The sequence below is a fragment of the Manis pentadactyla genome, chromosome 3, assembly GCF_030020395.1.
Source record: "Manis pentadactyla isolate mManPen7 chromosome 3, mManPen7.hap1, whole genome shotgun sequence".
Classification (NCBI taxonomy): domain Eukaryota; kingdom Metazoa; phylum Chordata; class Mammalia; order Pholidota; family Manidae; genus Manis; species Manis pentadactyla.
This window is the reverse complement of record NC_080021.1, coordinates 153,698,319-153,722,203: the sequence shown is the minus strand read 5'-3', so window position 1 is coordinate 153,722,203 and position 23,885 is coordinate 153,698,319. Positions and strand designations below refer to the sequence as shown.

Sequence of the window (23,885 nt, the reverse complement as noted above, 5' to 3'; positions counted from 1 at the left end):
CCCCAAAGGTTATAGCTGTGGTGCCTTAAAGGACACTACCAGTTATATCTAGCCTAGCAATTCTGCTCTAACATTCCTTTTTAAATAATCTATACTTGGTTCCTCAAAATATTCTTTGGACAAGCTATGCCATTTTCCTTGTTTTATCATTAAAGTTAATAAATCTTTGATATGTGTTCATTTTACATTTGTAGGAGAGTCATATTTTTAACTTTCAAAAATTATGCATCAACATAAGCAGAAGTTTTTGCTTATGAACTACAACCTGCATTTGTGGGATGACCTGAAGTACATCAGTGGTGTATAATGCTCTGCAAGCCAAGCTGGGGCTTCAGGTGTTCTGGGGCCACCTGAACCAAGCGGAGAGACCAACGGCACACACATGGCCACTACCACAGCCACTCGGGAGCTTCCTTGGTGGTGTCCTTTGCTTGTGCAGGACTGGGGCTCCACTGGGGAGCCCACGAGGACCTGTGTCTGCAGGGCCCCGGGTGAGATGGCATGCTTCTTGTGATATGACAATGGCCAATAATCACCGAACACTTTCCATGAGCCAGGCACTTCCTAAACACTTCAAATGTGTTAACTGGTCCTCACATGGTCCCCAGGAGATAGATACTGTTTTACAGATGAGGAAACAACTCAGAGGTTAGTAGCTCCGAAGACCATGGTGTAAAGGGCAATTACAGATGAAAGACTAAAATGCAGGTTCTGTGAGTGCTTCTAAAAGGAATGGTTCAGAGTGCACCAGCGTGGCTGAGTGGCTGTTTTTCTCTAGTTCTACAATTTCAGTGGCAATCAAAGCTTAGAGGTCCTATCTGGGGTAGCGGCAGTCACCAGTCAGAGTGGACAATCACCTCCCACAGGAGGCAGCACACATCCAGGGCCTTGCCGAGTGGTGCCAAAGTAGGGCCTACCACCAGCTCCCACCTCCCACCTCCCACCTCAGCCTGGCGCTGTAAGAGGACCAGGGAGAGGTGCTGACATTTGGGGAGTGCAGAATTTAGGAAAAGAGCTCTTTACTCCCCTCTCCACTCTATGGGGTAAGGAAGGAGAAGTATTTCTGTTACCCAAGCCAAGGGACAGGAGCTTGGAGAGACTGACCTATGGCATTTGGGTGCCCGAGTCCTCCCCCTATACTAAGTTAGGCGTTGGTGACCATCTCACCTAAACGTGGCTGAGGGCCTGGCCTGGTGGACAGCTTAGCGCTGTGGCTGGTGGAGATAAGCGGCTCCTGGCATGGCCACAGGAGAGAAGGCCAAGGGAGCCCCACAAGCAAGATGGAAGCCCCAGGAGCTGGCTCACCAGTGACACCAGGGGTTGCAGACTTGCTGGGGACACAGTTTGGGCTGAAGATGTGGGCCCTTCAGAACACCATGGCCTAAGGGGTCAGCGTGAAGATGGAGCTGAGGGCCTGAAGGTCCCCCAATGCCAGGGGCTATGCTCTGTGTACATCAAGCCCCTAGACAATGAACTAGGTCAGCAGCAGGACCCAGACAGAGGCCTGTGACCTTTCACCTGACAAAGGCCAATTCTTACTGAGCACTTTCTATGAGCTGAAGCTTCCCAAGGGCGACATCTACAGTCAGCAATCTGTGTCCATCTCCCACCCACACCCCTTCTATAAAGTGGGATGCAGAGAGACAGGAAGCCAACAGGAGCCCCAAACCCCTTCCCCCAGTGCACAGCCCCATGGTGGGGCAAAATGGATGGACTAGGAGCTCAAGGTTTGCAAATGATAGGAATCTGGAAAGAGAGCCTGGTAAGAACCAAGAGACCAAACAGTAAAATCAGAGTTCATCAGAGTGTGATGTCCCAGCACAGATAGGAGCAGTTGTAAAGAACCAAAGTCCTTGAACTCTCTGTTCCTCAGTTTCCTCATCTCTCAAATGGTCCTAATAGCAGCATCTACCTCTTAGAGGTACTGTGGGGATTTAACTGAGTTTATCTGTGTAAAATGTTTGGAACAGTGCCCAGCTCAAAGCCAGTGCTATGCAGACTGGCTGTTAGTCATCCTCCAAGGCTGTGACTTCATATGTCAGTGAAATATGTTTTCTCGTTACTTTGCCCAACAGCAGACACCTCTGTGTGGTGAGATCAGCTTTCTGTACCCCTGGGGTATGAGGTGCCAGCTCCACCTCTAGGAGCTGTCGGCAGCTCCAGCTCACAGAGCTCGGGGCTGTGACTGAGCATCACAGGACAGCTGGAAGTGGTATGCACAGAGATAAAGCTTTGGGGGCATTTTGCTTTAGAAACAGGCCTGGATACTCCATGTTGGGCTCAGTGGCCCCAGAATGCTCCTGCCAGCAGGATGGTCATGCCTAGTAAGCTTCAAAAAGTAGGACTGCAAAGAGTATCAAAAGAACCTTCTAGAAATCCCTCAGAAACTTCCAGGTGGGCCCCCCACTCCCAGGACAGTTTTCCTTTCACTACCCACTGAACCAAGGCCACCTCCCCTCATTGGAGATTTCTGGGCAGACGTAACTACCTCCTGGTTCCCCTTCATCGTGGAGAAATCCAGAGGGTTCTCCTCTCCCATCCGGTGTGCTCTGAGGAGGACAAGAAGACCAGGATATCAGCTATGGCAGGTGCCCCACTTACTGTGTTTACAACCAAGTGGGTTTCACAGGATCCACCCATTTACAAAACACCTGGGCCATGGGCAGCCAGCAGGCCCATAGGGTGGGCAGGAGGTGGCCTTTCAGGGAAAAATAAAATCTTTCCCCTACATGGAGTTCCATCCCTCCCCGGGAACAATAAGACACTGAACCGGGGCCAAGAGATGAAGTTCTTGTTTATTGTTGCAGCAACTCTTACAGACATTAGCGTTCAGGTTAAATAAAGGAAAAGAACACATTAAATACATCACAACCCCCCAAATGGTACAGAGGTGGGGAGGGTGGGCTGGGCCCAGTGACCAGACTGTCAGGGGAAGTACATTCAGTGGGTGTGCCGCATCAACATTCCAGGCTCACGTGTATAGATATTTTATTTATATAATTTATATTTATATATAGAGATCATTGAGTTTTGTGTATACAAAGAACAATATTGTTACAAATACAATACTATACTTCTCCCAATGCTTTACAATAAGCTCTATTTCACCCTCTTTACAGAACAAGAGTACAGGTTCATACTCCAGGGGCTGTGCTGAATATGTACAAGGAGTTCCTTCCCACACAGGCCTCACCCGCTGCCTTGATGGAGGGGGCACAGAATCAGGGCTGGGTGTTCAAGTGGACCCAAACGAGGGAAGGAGCAGACAGACGCAGGATTCAAACCAAGAGGCCTTTTAAGTGGGAGAGTAAACATGTCTGAGAGGAGGTGGCTCTTGGTTGTAAACATTGGTAACAGCCACGCCCCTGGGAGGAGGGGCCCACAGAGCGCTCGTGGATGGGTTTCGTCAGCGTGCAGATGGGGAGCTGGGTGCCCACGGGGGCCGCGGGGGTGGCAGGAGCGATGGGGGAGGTAGTAGGTTACTCTGGGACTCTCTGAGGCCGGTGTTGGGTGATGTTGAGAAAGCAGACTTGGCTGCAGGGGCGAAGAGCCCCGAGGAACCCGCTCTGCTGGCGGGGGCTCCAGGCATTGGTCTCTGAGGGTTTCTTCCTCTCTCAAACCCAAGGCTGACAGTGGCTCCCTGATATGGTCCCAGTGAGCAGGCAGAGGCAGGATGGGTTCTGGTGCACCCTGGCTGGACCAAAAGGGGTAGATGAATCTGGGAATCTGTCCCCAAAGCTGAGTCACCAGCATGTCTTACCCAAGCAGCAGGAGTGGTTTTTTGCCTGGGCCATGCTTGGGAAGGCTGTTCTGTGCAGTCTTCCCCATCACTCAGGGTATTCAGATATTTACACTTATCATTATGCATGTTGGGGTGTCAAGGGAAACAGATCACCGCTTCCCAGGGGACCTTCAGACACAGAGTTACTAACATACAAGATCCTGCCTCACTGGTTCACTGAAGGTAGGTTAACTCCCTCTATCCAATGGATGGGGGAAAAGGATGCACTTCAGGTGGGTGAACCTGTACTGAGCTCCAGAAACATATCCTACCTGGGTGTGAGGAGCCACCGCACGGGGTGAAGGTGTGCAGTGGATAATCCTCCTCTTACACTAAAACATGCTGTCCTCTAGGAGAGCTTACCAACATGGCTTCCTCGGCACCCGTGCAACTTCCCAAGATTCTCGTGCAACAGCGGAAGGCATGTTCTGCCTCCCCCTCCTGGAGTGAAGATATCCAGATGTAATTCTTTGGGAGTTTGCACAGGAGGTGCAGACAAGAGTCCCATCCACTGGCCAGTCATGAGCAGGCCTCTGTGCAGGTGCCTGGGCAGGCAGTCCTGGTACCCAACTGGCAGCCGGGGGCACGAGCCCCTCTCGTGATTTACCAAGGCACCTGGTGCCTGAAATGCCACTGCTGACACTACATTCCCGTTTTACTCACCGTCTCTTTTTGGCAGAGGCGAGATAAACATATGACTCTTTAGCATTTGAGTATATTATCAGACATTCTGCAGTTTGGTAAATGAGAACCTGGACCACAGTTCCTGACGCCTCGTGCTTGTGGGGGTCTCCCAGCAGTGTGAGCTGGAGACCAGAAGCCTGGGCCTGCCCACCTGGCACCTCTGGAGAAAGGGCTGCACCTTCCTGAGAGGACATCTGGGCTTTGCGAGGGCTCACAGCACAGCCAGAGCTCAGCCGCTGACACCTTTCAGTCAGTCTGCTTTCCTGACTCTAACCAGGTACTCAGAAGGTCCAGAGGTCCCAGGGGAGCAGACCACACCACTTGGTCATGGAAATCTCTTGGTCCTCATCTTTTTATATTTCATATCCCCCTCCCCGAAGTCCCCCCACTCAACATATAAATACATGCTACCCAATGTGAGCTCACCGAGTTCCTATTTCCACAGACACACATAAATATCCCAGATGTAGAGAACAGGGACTACATTAATATTATAAAATATATTAGTTTCTCTTCCCCTGCTTCTGCTGAGGTCATGAACAAAACAAAACAAAAACCCAACCAAGCCACACCCCACCCACATGAAAACAAGATGCTCTTTGGACCAAGAATAAGTGAAAGCTGGCTCAGAATAGTATTACTAAAACATGGGCACCGAACTGACAGACCATGACTACGAGGCCCCCGATGGAAACATGCAACATTCCACAGCGATTGAAAACTCCTCAGACCCACGAGCAGCAAATGATGTTTCTGGAACCCATTTGGGGATTCTGAGACGTAGCCTGAGGTCGTTCTTGACCCCTTAGTTTTGTGGTTTATGTACCGTTCTGGTGTTTCAAATGTCACATCCTACCTCCCGGCCCTGAGCAGAGAAGAAAACTGGGCCCACCTTGAGCCAGACAGCGTATCACAATTACGTCCTGATCCTCAGCTTCAAGGAGAGCGATCCCTCTCCCCTAGACCCCCTGGGTGTCGGGGGGCACGTGCGGGGAGCCCACTGGAATGCTGGGGGCCCAGGTGGTGTGGGCTGTCTAGGGGCTCTGTGTGCCTCACTGGTGTGGGGAGGGAAGCTGGTATGTGAACAGGTGGGTCTGAATATGCACATGTGTGACAGGGAGGCAGCGGGCCCCTGCCCATCTGTGTGATGACTGGGAACCCCAGGACACCTGAGGAATTGCCGAGCTCTCTCCAACATGATGGTGTCCTTGTCCAAGGCAGTTCCCTTTCCATCCTTGGGTGAGAAGGCTCACATGAGAAAACACAATTATGTTGAAACTAAAACTAGCTACAGAAGAGGCACAGGATTGGCTCAGAAATAATATATGGTGGCCCAAGTTCATGGTGGGTGGGTGTAAAGACACAGGCTGGCCCTCGTTCCTATCATTTTCCCGTAAATTGAGGAGAGCAGACATCAGTGACTGGACTGTAGGCGCTGCTGAGTCAGCTTCGTCGCTGCCCCGGAAGCTCCTCTGGAAGGTCTGCACCCCTTGGGAAGAGAGCATTCCCCTTGGACAGTGACGGTGCTCCTCAGGAGCCTCAGGGGCCCTTCAGGATAGTCCTGGGCAGACACCAGCTAGCCCCTGGCTGCTCTCCATTCTCAAGGGAGAGCACACACAACTTCCCTGGTATTAAAAACAAAAACGCAAATGAGAGAGAGAGAGAGAGAGCACGAAGAGGTCTTCGAGGATTCTTTTCTTCCTGCGTAAAACTGAATGCTGGGCATGAGAGGGAGATGTCTCAGAGGGCACACAGATGCAGCACGAGAAACACAACCATGGGTGAGGGAGTCCTCCATGCGCACCTCCAGGGGCCGGCGTGGCCTCAGATGTAGACGGGTTGCTCCTGGGCCGTCAGCAGTCTGTACATGGCAGCTGGCATCGTCTTCATGTGAATCTGAGGGCAGAGACGCACGTTAGCGGGGCTGAGGCTTGGGCCGTGGGGTGCTGCCCACGCTGGAGGAGGCACTGCCACTCACCATGGGGGCTTTGATGGTCTCTCACGCCCCCCCCCCCCACTGAGGTGGGCTCCGGGAAGAGAGCAACCCACTGGCTTTCTAACAACTTAGGGGCCAGTGACAACATGAACAATGAACACCAGGTGAGGTTTATTATTTTCCCAAATGCTCTTGCTCTCACCAGACCTTTTCTTCAAGAAAAGGAGAAGACCCTAAAATGTCAGCAGCACTGAGGGCTCTGGCTGCTCCTGCCGGCCCACTCCCCTGGGAGGTCAGGGGCTCAGGAAGTCAGCCCTGGGAACAGCTGTTAGGGCCTGAGGCCAGGTGCCTCTGCAGGCCTGTTCTGTTGATTGGCCTTGAGTCTAAGATTTAAATCTTCTGGCACATTTGGCGAGGTGAGCTGGGAAAATGGAGAGAGTTTGGGCAGTTATGGAGAGAAGCCATGAATCCGAGAGCTGAAAAGAGGTGAACAAACGGTGCAGGAGGGAAGCTTGAGGGCAACTCGCTCTTCTTGCAAGGACTTGCTCTGGGACACCGCTGCCTCATAGCTTTAAAGCCCAGTCTGAGACAGGCTGCTCTGGGAGTTGGGGAGTGTCTAGGACTGGAGAGGCCTGCTCAGGGCTGGGGTGAGCATGAGGCGAGGGGCGTCAGAGGAGCCCCAGGCCCAGCCCCTCCTACCTCCCCCACAGCATTGGAGAGGATGTGCACGATCTTCTCGTGGGGGGTGGCCACCACGCTCTGCCCATTGATTTCGATGATCCGGTGTCCCACGCGGACGCCTCCCCTCTCAGCTATGCCCCCTCGCATGAGGCTGCAGATCTGTCAGAGTGAAAGGCCAAGTCACCCCTCGCACACAGCAGTGCATATCTGGGGACTGGGGGGGGATAAAATACTATTTCTGGACCCCTCTCTCCCCACTCTCATCCCTAAGGAGCTGCCGTGGTTAGCATTGGGGTATTTCAACAAATCACTTTTTTTTTTCCACAAGAGAACGTCACTGGGTTTCACAACATACTGAATTCTGACCTTTCATCCCTGCTGGGTCTTGGTAAAATCACTGTTTGGGGCTATTACTGAGTCACCAATGTCTTCAAACCATCAGCCTGTGTAACACAGGTGAGCACATTCCCATGTTTACCACTGGGACTCAAACATGGAACTAAAGAGTGCAGGCAGCCTGCTTCTTAGGGTCACAGTCACGTGAGCCAAGTGGGGCTGGAACCCCTCTTTGTGTTCCGAAGCGTGTGGCCTGAAGGAGGGGAAATGCTCCTTTGGCCTTTCCAACTCAGCCGCCCTTGATCAAACTCACTTCTTACAGAAATGACATGTGGCTGGTTCCTGCCCCCACACAGCCAGGCACTGAGGTGGGCAGAGGCTCTGTGCTGGTGGGCTGGGAGGGCTCTGGGCTCGGCGCTGCTCAGTGGGGCCTCACCCACCTCACACAGAAGGCAACTGGAATTTCCCCAAAAGAATGTTTTGAATTTACGAAGTTGACTTTGCAGTCCAGACGGTGCACCTGTATTTAAAAGCCTATGCAAATGAGACGTGACCTCTTGTGACATGACCTCTTGCTTCCTGAATCCGTGAGCCTGAGGGCCCTTCAGCCCTTCAGGTACTCTGGAGTCAAAATGTTTACGTGCTTCCCACACTTTAGATGAAAACCCAGGGCCCCACCGCCGTTACATAACCCTCTGTTCATGTCTCAACAGCTGTTAAAATTATTCAAATATGAACTCAGCAAACAAAGAAGTATCAACAGATAAAAACAGGGCGTCAGACCAAAACTAGAAGGAATAACCCTGACTCTGCCCATAAGAGGACATCGAGGTCACTAAAGTCCAAAAAAACAGATGAAGCGGGCTGGGCATTTCTACCTTGACTGGGACTTCAAGGGGGTCTCTAAACTTAAACCATACTTGGAATAACATTTTAATTACCCGTAACTCTTCATTGAAACTTAATGGGGGAAGAATGGGGCTGTTGTATTAAGAAGGATGGAGGCAAAAAGGGTGCATGCACAGCCTATAAAATCAGGAAGGTTACAGACAAGGAGCACGTTTGTCACCAAAGCCCTGATTCCCAGGAATCCAGAACGAGGCAGATCAGACAAAAAGGGGATAGTATTGAGTAAGGTTTCTGTTTGGGATGAAGAAAACGCTCTGGAGAGAGTGGTGATGGTCCTAATCCTCTGTGAACATATTCAATGCCACTGAATTGTATGCTCAAAAGTGGTGTTCATGATAAATTTAATGTGTAGATTTTACCACAACAAAGACAGAAAAGGATGTCTTATTTTAAGGCAGACATCCCAGTGTCGACAATGTTCTTTAGCCCCAAAGTTCCCCGCAGGTTAAAAAGGCCAGGCAGAGACCATTCATGCAGTACCGCCATGGGGTGGGGGCTCAGCGGGGACCACACTGGAGCCACCAGGGCCCTGAAGCCCGGCAAGCCCAGCGCTCCCCACCCCTGGCTTGAGGAGCTGCAGCAGCTCTGGTGGCTCCGTGTACAGCCAGGGTGGTGGCGAGATAGCAGTCCCTGGGGCGGCTGGGGAGGGAAGCCCTTAGTGGTACACACGAGATGGTGTCAAGCTGTCAGCTAGGAGGGCCACCCTGCACCACCACAGCCACGCTGGGCTCTGAGTGCCAGGGTGCTGTGAGGCACCCGCCTCTCCTCATGGGGTAGGACCTGGCCTTCCAGGCCCGAAGAGGCTCAGCCCGTGGAGGAAGCTGAGCCCTCCCCCATTCAAAGAATCCTTGCTGGATTCTTTCAGGGAACGGACTGGCTTTAATAAAATGAACCGTGTGCCTCAGTTTTGTTTGTCAGACTTTTGGAGAAAGGTCTAAAGCTGTACTTACGATTCCATTCTGGACGCTGAAGCCCAGCTGGTAGCGGAGGTCTGGTCTCCTGATCAGCACGGTGGTCACCGGAGGACACCTCACAATATTCAGCTTCACCCGGGGCTGATTCTTCAAGCCCTAAACGTGGGTAAGGCACAGTGGATACAGTGGCCACCCAGGCACACCCACCGGAGGCAAACGGGGCCCCAACACGTCATTCACGTTATTTCGCGGACTCCGGAAGTACCAGCGGCCTGTGGGCAACAGTGCCGCCTTCTTTGAGTACCTCCTCTCTTTCAGTCACTTAGTAAATATTTATTGATCACTTGCAGTGAGCCAAGAAACGTGTGAGGCCCTGGGAGTGTGGGGAGCCGGGTCCCCAGGGACTCAGGGGAGGGCTGCAGGGTGCCAAGGCAGCCACGGGGCCTTGGGTGCCTTCTCCTCCCACTACTTGGGTGCCTTCTCCTCCCACTATGGACAATCACACACCAGAAATCTGTGGGAACCAAGAGGCAAGGATTTTGAAAATGAGAAGCTTGTTATCAGAATCACGGCCATTCCGAAGGTCACCTGCTTTAAATGTTTACCCATAGTAACCACTGGGATTATGTACGGATGTTTGTGAAGGTCAGAAAAACCCGATGGAGCACACTGAAAAGCAGAAGAATGGCTCTGTTTCCTCAAAGTCATCTAAAAAGTTCATCTTGCTCTGGTGGGTTCCTTCCTCTTGCATGGACTGATTTAAGATGCCTGATCTGTCCCTCAGCAAAAGGATTTCTAGATTGGGAAATGCGCTGCGAGACGAGGCTTAGAGGGATGGCGACCTGAAACAGGCAGACCGCGCGTCTGCTCTGTTGTCCCTCACCAGCGCTCCCAGCAGGTCCCATGAGCTTGGCCATCTGAGCTGCCATTGACTGGAGGTGCCAATTAGCCAACCGGTCAGTGCGTCCCCATGACAACAGTGAAATGGTGTAGCAAATTAAGACATACTGTGGGAGGGGAAGGTAGAGAAGAGGGACAGGACAGGAGAGAAGCCAGAATGGTTTCTATAGCAACAGGAAAGCAGAACAAGGATGATCCTGGGGCAGAAGGGGAAGCCGCATTCTAGTTTCAAAAAGAAAAAAGCAGAACCAGGGGGGCAGGACCATAGAGGCCCTGAACAGGGGGTGCTGCCGACATGTTCTGCCGGCCAGTAATCACACTTCAGGAATTATGACAGGAGAAATGAGAGCTAGTGAAGAAAGTAATTAAAACAATTCAACACCTGTAACTCTATTCTAGACATGTATTCTATTTCCTGTAACCAGCAGGAAAAGGTCATTGTGCATTCAAGTGGCAAGATGCACAGTACAGCGCCTTAGGCCCTGCTCCTCAGGGTGCAGCCCGGAGATGGGCGACGTCATCCCCTGGAGCTGCTGACCGCACAGACGCTCACCCAAGACCTGCAGAATCAGGTCGCTGCATTTTAACAAGATCCCAGGTATTACTGTTTTTAAATTCCATAGAAAACACAACTCCGTTTCACCCTCACCTGAGCAGATGCTCACACGGGCCCACCCCCACCTTCGCAGGCCACTTCATAGTTTGCAAAGCGCTGATTCATCCGGGTATGAGCTGCTCGTTAAAGTCACTGCCAGGCGCGCTGACACGACACCTAAACAAGCAATACTAACCTGAAGCCTTGAAGGCGTCCAGAACATTCCCCTGCAGTGGCCCCAGAGGGTGGGCCCTCAAGAAGCCCTTATTCCCACCCAGGCCTCAGCTCCATCCTCAACCAGACTGAGCACCTGTGCAGGTGAAGGCGAAAGAGTTGTCTTGTCTATGGAATTTAAAACCAATAATACAACCCAATAAAAGTGTTCATTTGGTCCTGGCAATTCTTGCTGAAGTCAGCGGTAGAGTTCTTCCAGCCAGGGTGGACCACCACATTTTCCTCTGGACAAAGCAGCTGAGGAAGTTCGGCCAAGTCCTGCCCCATGAAGGTAGGCATCAAGGGTCAGCTAATGGTGTAAACAAACCTTTCCCCTTGGGAAATGGCTCAGAAGTGCTCTGGGCAAGTTTCCACCCTACTGTGAGATCCACTGGACAGAAGATGAGTCCCTGTGTGGTACAGGGCAAGCTGCCTTCCTGGTCTCAGTGGCCTTCATCTCATCTACCTCCTGCGTGCAGAGGCAGGGAGGGGCACAGAGGGCCACCTGGGCACCCGGACTGTCTGTCCCCCGGGGAGCCTGGACCAGTCTTCTCCCCCTCCTAAGCCTCTGATGACTGGTCTGTGAGCCGCGTGTGCACCATCTCCCTCCCCCGTGAGCTGACGGTCATGAGGCGGGTGGGACAGTCCGGCACTGTCTGGCAGGAGTGTAATGGGTGCTGACAAGCAGCCTCGCCCACCCTCAAGAAGCCCTCATTCCCACCCAGACCTCAGCCCCACCCTCACTCAAGTTTTCCCTTCTCCTGGCTCCACCTCTCTAAACCCTCCCTGACCAAGATCAACACCCCAACCCTCCTGACCAACCTCGCTTTCTCCCACATCTCGGACTCCTCTGCCCCTAAGCAGACTTTCTCAGCCTCAGCACCACTGATCCTGGGCTGGGTGTTCTCTGCACAGGGGGCTATCCCGTGCACTGCAGGAACTGGGTAGCATCCTGGCCTCTACCAGGTAGATGCCAGGAGTATCTCCTCCTCCCTAGCTGTGACACCCCAAAGCTTCTCCAGACATTGCCAAATGTCCCCCAGGGCTCAGGGGTAGTCAAGACCTTCCCCACCTCAAGATGAGAACCACTGCCCCAGGGTCTGACCATGCACCCTGCCGGGAACTTACAGGGTGGCTGAGTGACCCAGCTCCACTACTGACTGGCTAGGACTGTGAATGATTATATCATCTTGCTGTGCCTCAGTTTCCTAAATTGTACAATGGCACGACAACAATACCTACCCTACAGAAGGCTGCCATGTGGTTCTGTGAGTGGCCATGACATTCTTGGAAAGGTGCCAGGCGCTCAGCACCCAATCACTCTTTCATTTCCTTGGGGCATAGATTGTATGTAGCATGTCTGGTTCCCAGGGTCCCTCAGTGGTTCCCACGTGCACAGGTGTGTAAGTAACTTGCTCACTGGTATGAAAGGGCATTCATGAGCCTTGGCATGTATATGTGAGACACCAAACGTGGATGGTCCTAACTCCCCATCCCCAGTCACTCCTGGCCTCCCCAGGCCAGGCTCAGACCTGTCTCTCCCTGCCACAGAGCCAGCCCGCTGCCCATCAATTCAAGCACAAAGTCCCAAAGGCCACTTTCCTTTCCGCTACCGCCGAGGTCTTACTCATCCTTCTAGGCTCCACCTTAAAAATCAAATAAAATTCTCCCCCCTCTACATGCTCACAGCATTTCACCTGTACGTTGCCATTAGGGCACACAGAGCCCTTTCAACTATAAATTATCCTCCACATGCATACTGTCATTCTGACTTCACCATCGTTCAGCTCACCCTAACAGAGGCCCATTTAAACATGTTTAAATGAATATACATGTTCAAAGTGGGCTCTTTAATCTTATCTTTAATGTATTTTAAGTAAGAGATAAAATTTATTTAAGTGTAAGATGTAAAAAAAGAAATTAAGTGAGGTCAAAGAGGACTATTTCTTTCTGGGTGGGTAATCTTATGAGGAATTAGAATACTATCTGTTTCATTAAGAACAAAGGGGCATGCACCTCTGTATCCTATACATGCACTTTGACCTCTACCTCTGACTCCTCGGCCAGGAACATTGTTTTTTGTGATTCTCTTTTGCTCAGAATAACTATAATATGAATTCATTCACTCTTGCTCTCAGTCTCTCAGTCTCTCTCACATATACATTCTATGTTCTAGTTCAGTCTTTCAGGAAACCCCAAGGGACCAAAGAAAGCCACAGGATCCCAGTCTGTCTGCAGGGTCTGTAGCACCTCATAGACCCTTGGTGTACAGCTAGTGGGGGCTCCAGGTATGCAGTGGAGGAGGAGTATTCTTGTTCCTAGTGACTATGCAATCAGCTAGTTCCAATGTGCTTTGGAAGACTACATATGGATGCTTCATTTCTAAGAATATCTAATTTCTTACTCTCAAAAATTTACATTTAATTTTCTTTTAAGTAGCTCTTCTTAGCTTCATGCATGAGCATCAGTTCAGGTTGGATAAGAAGTAATCATGTTCAGATGTGAGCAGGAATACATAGATTATATCAGTTTCTTCCTTCCAGCACCTGGGCACATATGGATTGCTTTTTGCAGGCTCTGGGGGAAGATATACTCACCTGGATCACAGCCATGGCCACTGCAAAGAAAAAAGTGCTCTTGAATTAGAAGCTTTTGCATGATTTGTAACAGGGATGGTAAATCACCTCAAGCACTTCTAGCTGACTATAAGTGGTTGTCTGCATTACTGAGCTGAGGAACATTCTGTTGAGAATGAGTCTGGGCTGTGATTGATTAGTAATGCCTGTGATGGACACAGTACTAGATGGTGGTATTATGTGAACCAAACATACCACCCTTGATCTAAAAATGATTTCAAGGAGGAATCTGTACTTAGTAACCTGACGGTTAACAACCTGAGTGCAAGTCATGCCTTCTGTATATGTGTCCTCCTTGGTGCCAAATATTAATGACTGGATTCCCATTTCCAGGTACCTTAATAATGCTCTGGCAGGTAGAGAGAGGCAGGCCCACCAGGCTGGTGCCATTTATGGACATGATCTGGTCCCCAATATTCAGCTTCCCTGATTTCTCTGCGGGCCCTCCATGCATCATGTTGGCGATGATCACGGTGGGCAAGATGGATCCCCAGCCAGACTCCACAATCACCACACCTAGGATTTCTCCCTTCTGCTTCTCTATGAAGACCTGAAAGGGAGGGAAAAAAAAAAACACTTAGAAAGCTTGAATCAGTAACCATCCAGGGTAGTGACAGAAATCAAAGCATTTCCCCTCTTCCTGTCTTGACTAAAGAAGGCATTTTTCCTGGAAAGAAGGCATTCCAACCCAAATAGGTCCAGTCTTTTCTGTATTCCATGGTGTTTGGAATTTGTAAGAAATGATTTAACAAAGGTCCATACCCTCTTTTATAATTCTTGTTCCACAGAAGAAATCTTACCTTGGCAATACAACCACAAGGGGTACCAGGTGTTTTTTGTCTAGTCCCCAGTGAGAGAGGAAGAGGTGGGAGATTTAGTGGCACATTTTGGTTTCTGGAAATAGCTTTTGGATTCTGTGCCCAGGTTCCACTATTCCACGGCGCTTTGCAAATTCTTCCCAACATTTAAAATTCCTGATCATGTGATTAAAAACAAATAAATATACACTACAGAAACATTTATCTGCAAGGAGAAAGCTAGGAAAATGGAAAAATGATGCTAAAAGTTATCAAACCCAAAAGGTTGGGAGAGCAGATGGGAAGACAATGTTTTGGATATGCATAATGTTTGTGGCCTTCCTTGGCAGGGCAGAGAAGACAGGAGTTGGTTTTGAATACCTGTAGTCTGCCAAGGTTTGCAGAGACACCTTACAGGGGTTACACACTTTCTGGAAGCCTCCACAAAAAGTATATGCATTCATTTATTCATAGTCACAGATACACATGTGCTCATGCACATGCTATAGAGGCAGCCACTTGGCCTGACAGAGTCCCCTCACAGGCCATTCCTGGCTGCTGAAGCTCACAGTTAGTTTCATCTCTGGGGAACTGCCCACTGGGAGACACCCCCTGTTATGGGCTGAACTGTGTCTCCCTCAAAATTCTTCTCGTGGGAGTCCCAAACACCCCCGTACCTCAGAATGTGACCTTATTTGGAGATAAGGTCTTTAGAAAGGTAATCAAGTTAAAATGAGGTTATTTCAACATGACTAGTATCCTTTTGAAAAGGGGAAATTTGGATTCAGAGACAGCACAGAGGGAGGATGAGATGAGGACACGGAAAAGACTCTTCTATAAGCCAAGGAGAGAGGCTTCAGGAACAGATCCTTCCTTCACAGCCCTAAGAAGGAACCAGACCTGCTGACACCCTGATCTCAGACTTCTGGCCTCCGAACTGCAAGACAATAAATTTCTGTCACTGAATCCACTCAGTCTGCAGTGCTGTATTAAGGCAATGTGAGCACACCCACCTCCAACCTTGGTGTCAAGGACTGACTGGCACAGGGTACAAAGCCTGTCAGCAACCCTGACCCAAAGTTGGACAAATCTGTCCTGCAATCTGCGACCCAGAGCTTCCCTCTGGATCAGAATGGAGCTCTTCTCCAGTGAAGCCACATTCCTCCTTAGCATCCCCACCACCCTGCTGCCCACACTCACTTTTTCCTGAGTGCACTCTCCCCCAAAATCCCTTGAACAAGATCCCTGTCTCAGGCTCTGCATCCAGGAAACCCAGGACACTTAACATATGTTAGTGGATAAATAGATCATTTTGTCATGAAGGTATTTTTTCCTATTGGATAAAGTCCACACCCCTCAGCTGGACTGTCAAGCCCTCCAGGTCTGACCTGAATCCCATCCTGGCCTCTTGATGTCCCTGCCCATGCACACCCCTGCTCCAGCCACACCATCTCATTCACGGCTCCCCAGACAACTCCTGAGCTTTCTGACCTCCATGCTTCTCTGACTTTGAATCAGCCAGACCAAAAACTACCCAGACCTGTAGCCCAGCACAGATGGCCCTGTTTCCTTCAGAAGCTCCCGCAGACGTTGGCCTAAAGCAATAGGGTCATCCCTGGAGCACAGCACTTACCACCTGAGACCCAAGATCTGCTCCATTCTGTCAAGCACACTTGTCTCGGACTAGCGCTTGTGCCCAGCACCATCATTTACATTATCTGTGCCCTCTGCTAGACTGTGGGCTGGGAAAGGGCAGAGTTCACATCCTGCCATCTCAAGAACCCACCCCAAACATAGCTTGGGATTGCCAGGAGCAGAGCATGTCCCACCTGGCTGGCCGCCCCACCTGTGCAGCAGTCTAGAGTAAGACCGCCGCAGTGAGGGGAGCCAGAGGGGCCTCTGCAGGCCACAGCCCTTAGCCATGTCTGCCAACACCACACTCTTCACTTCCAGCTGTTCTGCCTCCACATTCATAGCAGCACTGCCCAGTGCACCTGCCCAGCGCTCCCGGGGCTCCTGCCCAGTGCTCCCCCCCAGTGCTCCCGGGTCTCCTGCCTAGTCCTCGTGCCCAGCGCTCCTGGGGCTCCTGCCCAGTGCTCATGCCCAGTGCTCCTGGGCCTCCTACCCAGTGCTCCCGCCCAGCGCTCCTGGCCCTGCTGCCCAGTGCATCTGCCCAGTACTCCCGGGGCTCCTACCCAGTGCTCCCGGGGCTCCTGCCCAGTGCTCGTGCCCAGTGCTTCCGCCCAGCACTCCCGGGGCTCCCACCCAGTGCTCCCAGGGCTCCTGCCCAGTGCTTGTGCCCAGCGCTCCCGGGGCTCCTGCCCAGTGCTCCCGGCCCTGCTGCCCAGTGCTCCTGCCCAACTGCCCACCTTGAAGAACAGCTTCAGGAAAGTACCTACATCTTTGCAGTTTTCCGACTTGGAGAAGTGGATGAGGTCGTCATTGTACATGTCCTGGGTGTTGAGCAGGTCACTATACTCCTTCTGGCTGAGATCTTCTGGGTTGATGCCGTTGGCCCTGAGGAACTCCTGGTATGCCACGCTGAATGCCTGCCCAATGGACTGTGCGATCAGCTGGGCCTAGAGAGCACAGAGGGGGGGATGGATGGCAAAGGGCAGCCTGCTGGTGGACAGCCTGGCTCCCCTCAGGACTGTGCAGCCAGTGGGCCTATGCGGGGCACTAATGACTGCCCAGGGTCATTTTCAGTTAGTGGGGACATTTTTATGACAATGGTCACAAGGGAGCTACTGGCACTCAGTGACCAGGAGTCAGAGATGCTGGACTTACTTTCATGTCAAAGACAGATCACACGTGATGAATCATTCCATATCCTGCACGATTTTTGAATGTCCCACTGGACATCCATGGACATGCAGCACCTCTATCTAATTATCAGAGTTCAAGATTCAACTCTAATAATGGTATGATTCTAATACAAATTAAGTGTTCCAATAATACAACTACTAAGCAAAGTGAGAGAAGATGATATTTAGTTTTGTCCTAGGAGTAAGCTTCAAGGCTTTGGGAAATTGTCAACATTGCTGCTATTTATGGTTGCCAGTAAATCACATCCCCGTCAGCCTGCACGCTCCCTGTATAGGGCGGTGATCCTGCACGTGTGCATGTCTCCCTACCTACCAACTACATTCTCATTTAGCCCTCAACTCAACATGTCAAACAAAGTGTTTACAATCTTCAGCTGAATAATCTGTTCCCATATTCAAACCTATTAATTAAGTAAGTGTACCCATCCGATGACTCCATTATTCCTTCTGGGATGGTTAGGCCCCGGCATTTACATATTGTAGTAAGCACAATTTTATTTTAGCTTGCTTTTCTTTTATATCTTTGATGTTAGATTTATGGTGATAACTTTGATTGTTCTGTGAAAAAGTTTTCAAAAGGGGAGGTTACATTATTTATGAATTTCATTTTAGGATAGTAATGTGGGACATTACAGAATATCTGTCCCATCTAGTTCAGCCCCCTATTTATTCAGCCCTGTATTTTCCAGGTGAGGACACTGAGGCCCAGAGACAAGAAGAACCTGCTCAAGGTAACACAGCTCATAGGAGGGAATTCTGCTTCCACTGTTCTCCTGCACTGGGCTTTGATTACCTTCCACTGCATTATCCCCAACATTATGAATTGGGGTAGCTGGTAGCAACTGGGAACTTCGTATGATCCTGGGCTGCATTAAACGCTATACAAGGACCATCACATGGACCATTACAGCAAGTCTCTGACTGATGTAAGTATGACAAGTCCACAAGCCCTCATTCCATGCTCTTAAGGCTGATTTTGTTTCAGAATTCAGAAATTTCCAGAATTTTGAAAGTAACAGGGGGATATATCACACATTGTATAATAACCCTTTTAGGGCCTGGGGAAGTGCCCTATAAATGAACATAGTAATATTCTTGCTGCAAAATGTATAAGACTCAGAGTAAGCTGGGCAAATTCTGTAAATTGTCTCACGGCAGCTCAGGGAGGTTTATCTGCCAATTGACTACAAAAGTCCCATTTGTTTCTCAGAGCTCTTTAGGCTTTGGAATTATGGGTCTATTTCCTTGTCCCCAGTGGACAGATCAGAAATCAGAGGTTAAGCTGTTCATAGCTTGGGAAGGGCGTGGGTTGGGGGGGGCTGAAGCCTGGCAGGCAGGTTCCAGAGCCCACTTGCTTGACCACCCCATGGGGCTACCTCTCTGTGAAATTTGGATGGGTAGAAAAACAATAAAACAACAAAAACTTCTAGAGCAATGTGATAAAAACACACTGCTCTAACCTGCCTTCTTTGTCCTTTCCCTACCTTTCTTATTTCTGCTAAAATCAGCTAATTAATGGTGGTATCAGAACTTCCTGTGTGGCTATCTCTGGGAAAAGAACTTCTTTTCTCACCCCGAGAATCTGGTGCCTTCACATGCCACAAGCCACAAGCCTAGCACCCCGCACCCTGGTGTACACCTGGAAGGACTGAGGATCTGCAGGTATCAGAGGCACGTGTGGACCGAGGCACTGGAAGATACATGCCTGAGGATGCCACCAGCGGACCTGCTGACCGTCATTTGTGGATGCACCTGGTGAACACAGGCTGCTGCTATTAATGCAATTTCTCCTGGAGTCATGCAGCAGCCCAGCAAGATAAGCATCATTACATTACAGATGCTCTGTGGCCTCACATGTGTATGTGGAGGCAGGATGCATGTCCAGCTCTCCCAGCTCTGGAGCCAATGCCCTTCTCTCATCCTTTGTTTGGAAGCAAAGGGGTAAGATTCCACTCTAGTCCCATCTCTTGCTTCCCCATCCTTTTCTTTTGTCATCTTCCCACCAGGAACCCATAGGAAAAGGAACCCTGCCTTGGCCAGGTGGGGGTGGTGAAGGGTCATACAGAGCTCCTCATGCCTGATGAGCAGAGCTAACTCCTCTTTTCCATTGGCCTCGACACAGGAGGCTGAAGATTCCTAAATTTAATGCTAGAACTTTCTGAGAACCTTCTAAAATTCACTTTTCTCCCAGTTTGCACATTTCGCCTCAGCTTTAAAGGAATGGTCTGGAGAATGGCTGGGAGAAGCACTTCAAGCTCTCTGCCTTCTTGGTGAACTTGCCCCGGGGGCTGCTTTCCAGAGAAACAGACCGAAAAGGAGGGTCCCGAAAGAGAAAGCATCTCCTCCTCTTTGCCAGCAGCCAGGCCAGCTCTGGCTCCCTGGAGAAAAGCAGCTTGCCTCTGACTCCTAATTTCTTGGAGGAAGGCAATTTACTGCAGCTAGATGAACTCTCTGCTGGAGAAAAATGGCCTCTTAAGCAGCCAAGGCTACCACAGGCAATTTTCTTTAGGTAGGTAAAGGCTTTCTGCTCAATATGAGAAGCAGAGCTTATTCCTCTGTGGCAGGAGGGAAAATTAGCACAGTCAGTGGCATTGACATGGCCTCTCTGGGGGCTGGGAGATTCAAAGCCTTTGTGGGCTGTGGTCCTCACCCGGAAGGGAGCTTCAAGGCCTGCCAGGCTTCAGGAGCACCTTGGGCGCTAATGTGGCTTGAAGCCTGGTAGCCTTGCCAGCAGTTCCAACGACAACTGGGGAAAGGAGGGTAAATGGAAGAATGCACCCCGCCTGTTGTAAGCAAATTTTCTCTGTTGACTTCATCCCCTGGAAAGATAGGGTTAGGAATCACTGGCCCTGTGACAGGGAGGAGCCGCTGGTGTTATGAGTGGGAGTGGGTGCACAGTGCTCCTGATGGCTGGTGGGAAGGGAGAAGAATCCTAACTTCCTTGAAGCCCATAGGGCAGCCCTGCATGCCCAAGAAATATCCTCCCAAATGCCCTGGTGCCCAGGTGAGGCCTGCCTGAGCTCCTATGGCTCTGCATTCCTCCTACTCTTTTCATTCTAGGCTTTCCGGCAGCTTGTCCTCCTTTCCCTTCCTCAGTTTACATCAGCAGGCCCCTGCCTCAGGGCCTTTGCACATGCTTTCTCCACTCTCACTTCACATAGGTCTCTGCTCAAATGTCACCTCCTCAGATACCTGAGAAAGATCCTCTTTATCTCTAGACCTAGTTTTATTTTTTCTTATAGAACTTGCCACTACCTAATTTTATATTAAATATACTTATCTATTTTCTGTCTTCCTACAAGCCTCATGCTGAGTACTTTGTCTGTTTTACTCAACCTTCTATCCCTAGAACTAGAGAAGTGCTAGGCACATAGTAAGTGCTCAATAAATACTTGTTTCATGTGTGATTAATTCAACTGATCCTGATTATGAGAAAGAGAATCTGGCTAGTCAAGGACAGCCCAGGTCACCCAGAGGGAGATCAGGGGAAACACCCTTACGTCCTCGGACTCGAAGACATGGCAGATCATCTTGTATTGCCTCTTTCCATCCTGGGATGGGTGGGAGGCTTCCACATTCTCCTGGGAGTTGGAGCGGGGCATCCGCCTGCGGGCCATCAGCACGACGATGTTTCCGATGTCTGCGATATAGGAAATGGTCCTCAGAGGATGGTCCATCATTGTCTCCTGGAGGGCGTGAGGGAGAGGGTGGTAAATCCTGTGCAGCATCTAACGACCCATGAGAGAGTCTGCCTCCCCACAGCCCGGCTGCATGTGGTCCACACACAGGGTGTTCCCAGCTCACTGCAAAGACCCTGTTGACAGATCTACATGCACCCACCCATGCCTGGAGGCAATTCCCTTGGCTAATAATAGCCCAAAGCAAGAAGTGATCTTTTGTATATGAAAAGAAATTTCAATCATTTTACAGCCCGTAAAATTCTGGTGAGAAAGTTAAAATAAAAAGATGAAAAAATCTACATGTGATGGTACTATTTTGTTTTCGTGTATGTTGTGATTTTAAACAAAATTTCTTAAAAGGCTCATCTGTACAAGTGGACACATCTTCTGATCAAAGCTTATAAGAATTATTAGCAAACAACATCCATAGTTTATTTTGACTTTTGATCTTTAAGAAAACAGTCCCCACCCCTCAACCCCCCAGCAGCAGGCGCTGCAGACACTACCATCTCCCTTGTATTGGAAGCCAGCGTCAGGGCACAGCTGCTCTACAGACATGGCACAGTCTCTGAGCTGCATGCCGCTGAGCTCCAACCCTGGGCAAGGTGGGAGCCAGCTAATACCTGTGTGTCGGCATTCAATACTTTGATTCTCTGAGTAGAAATGAAGAGATCCACCTCGGTCATTGGCTGAGATTCACCTTCAGGAGCCTGAGAAGAAAAATGCACCAAAGAACAGCTCAGTACATTACTCCAACTCAGGTTAGTTCACACAGAGGAATTGAGACACAGTCACCAGAACAGCAGGGCAGACTCCAGAGTTAGACTGCCAAAGCTGAAGGACCACGCAGAGGATGGACATGTGGACAAGAGTTAGCCGCTCCAGAATACAGGGGAAAACGTGGAGTCCCTCTGCGTCTTTCCCTAGAGAAGCAGCAACTCACCGCAGTTGCGACTCCATGAACAAGGGACATGAATGGTCCTTTCTGCAAGGCTTTTGGAGCCCAAAAGATTGAAAGCATAATGCCAATGGACGCAAACCCCAAGACCTTGGACAAGGTGTTTTGTGCCCCTGTTTAGGTTATGGGGTACAATGTGTAGCACTGGTGCAAATGAAGTTTTTTGGATGCAGTTCTGGTAAGAGGGTCTTCATGTTCACAAACCACCACAGTAACACAGAAGCAGAACCCAATCCTGAAGCCACCCCATTAAGAAAGAGCCCCTAGGCCTCAATACCCCATCAGTAGCTCATAAGCACCTAGAAGCTCCACAGCCAAAAAAGCACACCAGTCTGGTTCATTTAGGGCTTAGTTGTGCACACATGTGGTTATTAGCAAGTTTTCTTTTTTGCATCCAGCAATCTGACAGATCCACAAATCAAGCATGACTAGAATTGAACAGACCCAAATCCCTGCCACATTAGTGCTCCTGAATGGTGGGAACTTCCACGCTACCACGTGATTCATTCGGCATCTCCAATCTGCTCCCTGTCGTTCCTCTGAAGTGAAATGACCAATGAGCAACAGAAAACAGCCACTTTAGGCAACTAAGTTTTGAGAAACGTTGGCTTATGGGGCGGTTCAAAAAGAAATCTGAACAAAAACTTGCTGGATGCAGAAAACAAAAACATAAAACAATAAAAAGGCAAAACATAAATAAATGAAAAGAGCAGGCATTAACACCAAGCTGATGAGGTCGTTTGTACTGCACCTTCTTCCTGCTTTTGGCTAATTTCTGGGCCATCTGCTTAGCATGGAACAAACAGAGACAGGAGAACAGTTAGAAAAGAATTGGCAGAGACTCAAAGTTGAAAAGGGAATTGACAAACTAATATCGATAGTGGTATAAAGCATTCCTGTGGGAGGACTGGCTTAAAAAAAACCCACTCTGTAGACAATTGATGTTCTAACTCAGAATTTTGTGGATGGTAGGGGCAGGAGGGTTAAGGAAACGTACTGAGGTGTTTCTTATACTTAACTGCAAGTGATGTCCCCAGAGAACCAGCTTTTGGTTTTACTGATTTTCTTTAACGTATGCCTGCCTTCTGTGTCATTGATTTCTTTGGGTTAAATTTGATTTTTTTTTTAGCTTCTTGAGATGAAAACTCAAATTATGGATTTTCAAACTTCTTTTCTATTTATTTAAAGCTCTGAATCTCTCTCCAATCTGTTACCTGCATCCCACAAATTTTGATATATTGCAATTTAATTACTTCATTCAAAACATTTCCTAATTTCTACTGTGATTTTTCTTTGAATTTTGGATTACTTAGAACTGTGTTATTTTTAATACATTTGGTGATTTTCTAGTTATCCTTTTTGTTACTGAATTTCCATTATGGTCAAAATATACTCTGATTTCAAACCTTCAAAATCATAGCTATATGGCCCAGAACATGACTCTGGTGAATGTGTCAGGTAGACTTTAAAAGATGCATCTTCCAGTTGTGGGAATAGTGTTCTAGCAATATCAGTGAGATCAGTTCAGTTGGTTATGAGTATAGTTCAAATCTTCTATGTACTTGCTGATTTTTTTTTGTCTTCTTGTTATAACATTTATTGAGAAAAGTGTATTAAAATCTCTATGACTGCAGATTCGTCCATGTCTCCTTTTGGTTCTGTTAAACTTTATCTATTTTGTATCTATGTTATAAGGTGTGTACATATTTAAGGTGGTTATATCTTCCTGTTGTTTTTTTTATTGTTTTCCTCTTTATCTCTAGTAAAACTTCTTGCCTTAAATTTGTGTAATATTAAAATAGCCTATATCTAATTAGAAATGGAGGTAATATTCCCTTTTATTGTAAGATAGAATAATTGATAAAAGCAGAGACACTGGGGCTGGATTGTCTAGAACTGAGCACTGGCTCTGCCACCTACTAGCAGTGTGACTTGGAGCAAGCCACTTAATGTCTGTGCCTCAAGTTTCCTCAGCTGCAAAATGAGAATAAAAACAGTATCTACCTCATAGGAGTCTTCTGAGGATAAAATAAGTATATA

General features: G+C 49.2%; 1 protein-coding gene across 5 annotated transcripts in view; it reads right to left on the bottom strand.

The window, feature by feature from the left end:
* Nucleotides 1-2,776: 2,776 nt before the first annotated feature.
* APBA1 (amyloid beta precursor protein binding family A member 1) overlaps nucleotides 2,777-23,885 on the bottom strand; it is a 212,669-nt gene continuing 191,560 nt past the window's right edge. For 3 of the 5 annotated variants that reach the window (XM_057498589.1, XM_036920200.2, XM_036920202.2), the window contains 8 exons: nucleotides 22,597-22,629; nucleotides 21,511-21,597; nucleotides 20,708-20,893; nucleotides 16,782-16,961; nucleotides 13,923-14,135; nucleotides 9,278-9,397; nucleotides 7,101-7,241; nucleotides 2,777-6,361 (listed from right to left, as the gene is read on the bottom strand). In XM_057498589.1, coding sequence (XP_057354572.1) covers nucleotides 6,290-6,361; nucleotides 7,101-7,241; nucleotides 9,278-9,397; nucleotides 13,923-14,135; nucleotides 16,782-16,961; nucleotides 20,708-20,893; nucleotides 21,511-21,597; nucleotides 22,597-22,629 — 1,032 coding nt within the window. In that variant the 3' untranslated portion in view covers nucleotides 2,777-6,289. The remainder of the gene's footprint in view (nucleotides 6,362-7,100; nucleotides 7,242-9,277; nucleotides 9,398-13,922; nucleotides 14,136-16,781; nucleotides 16,962-20,707; nucleotides 20,894-21,510; nucleotides 21,598-22,596; nucleotides 22,630-23,885) is intronic. The other 2 variants (XM_057498590.1, XM_036920203.2) reach the window with 2 other exon arrangements.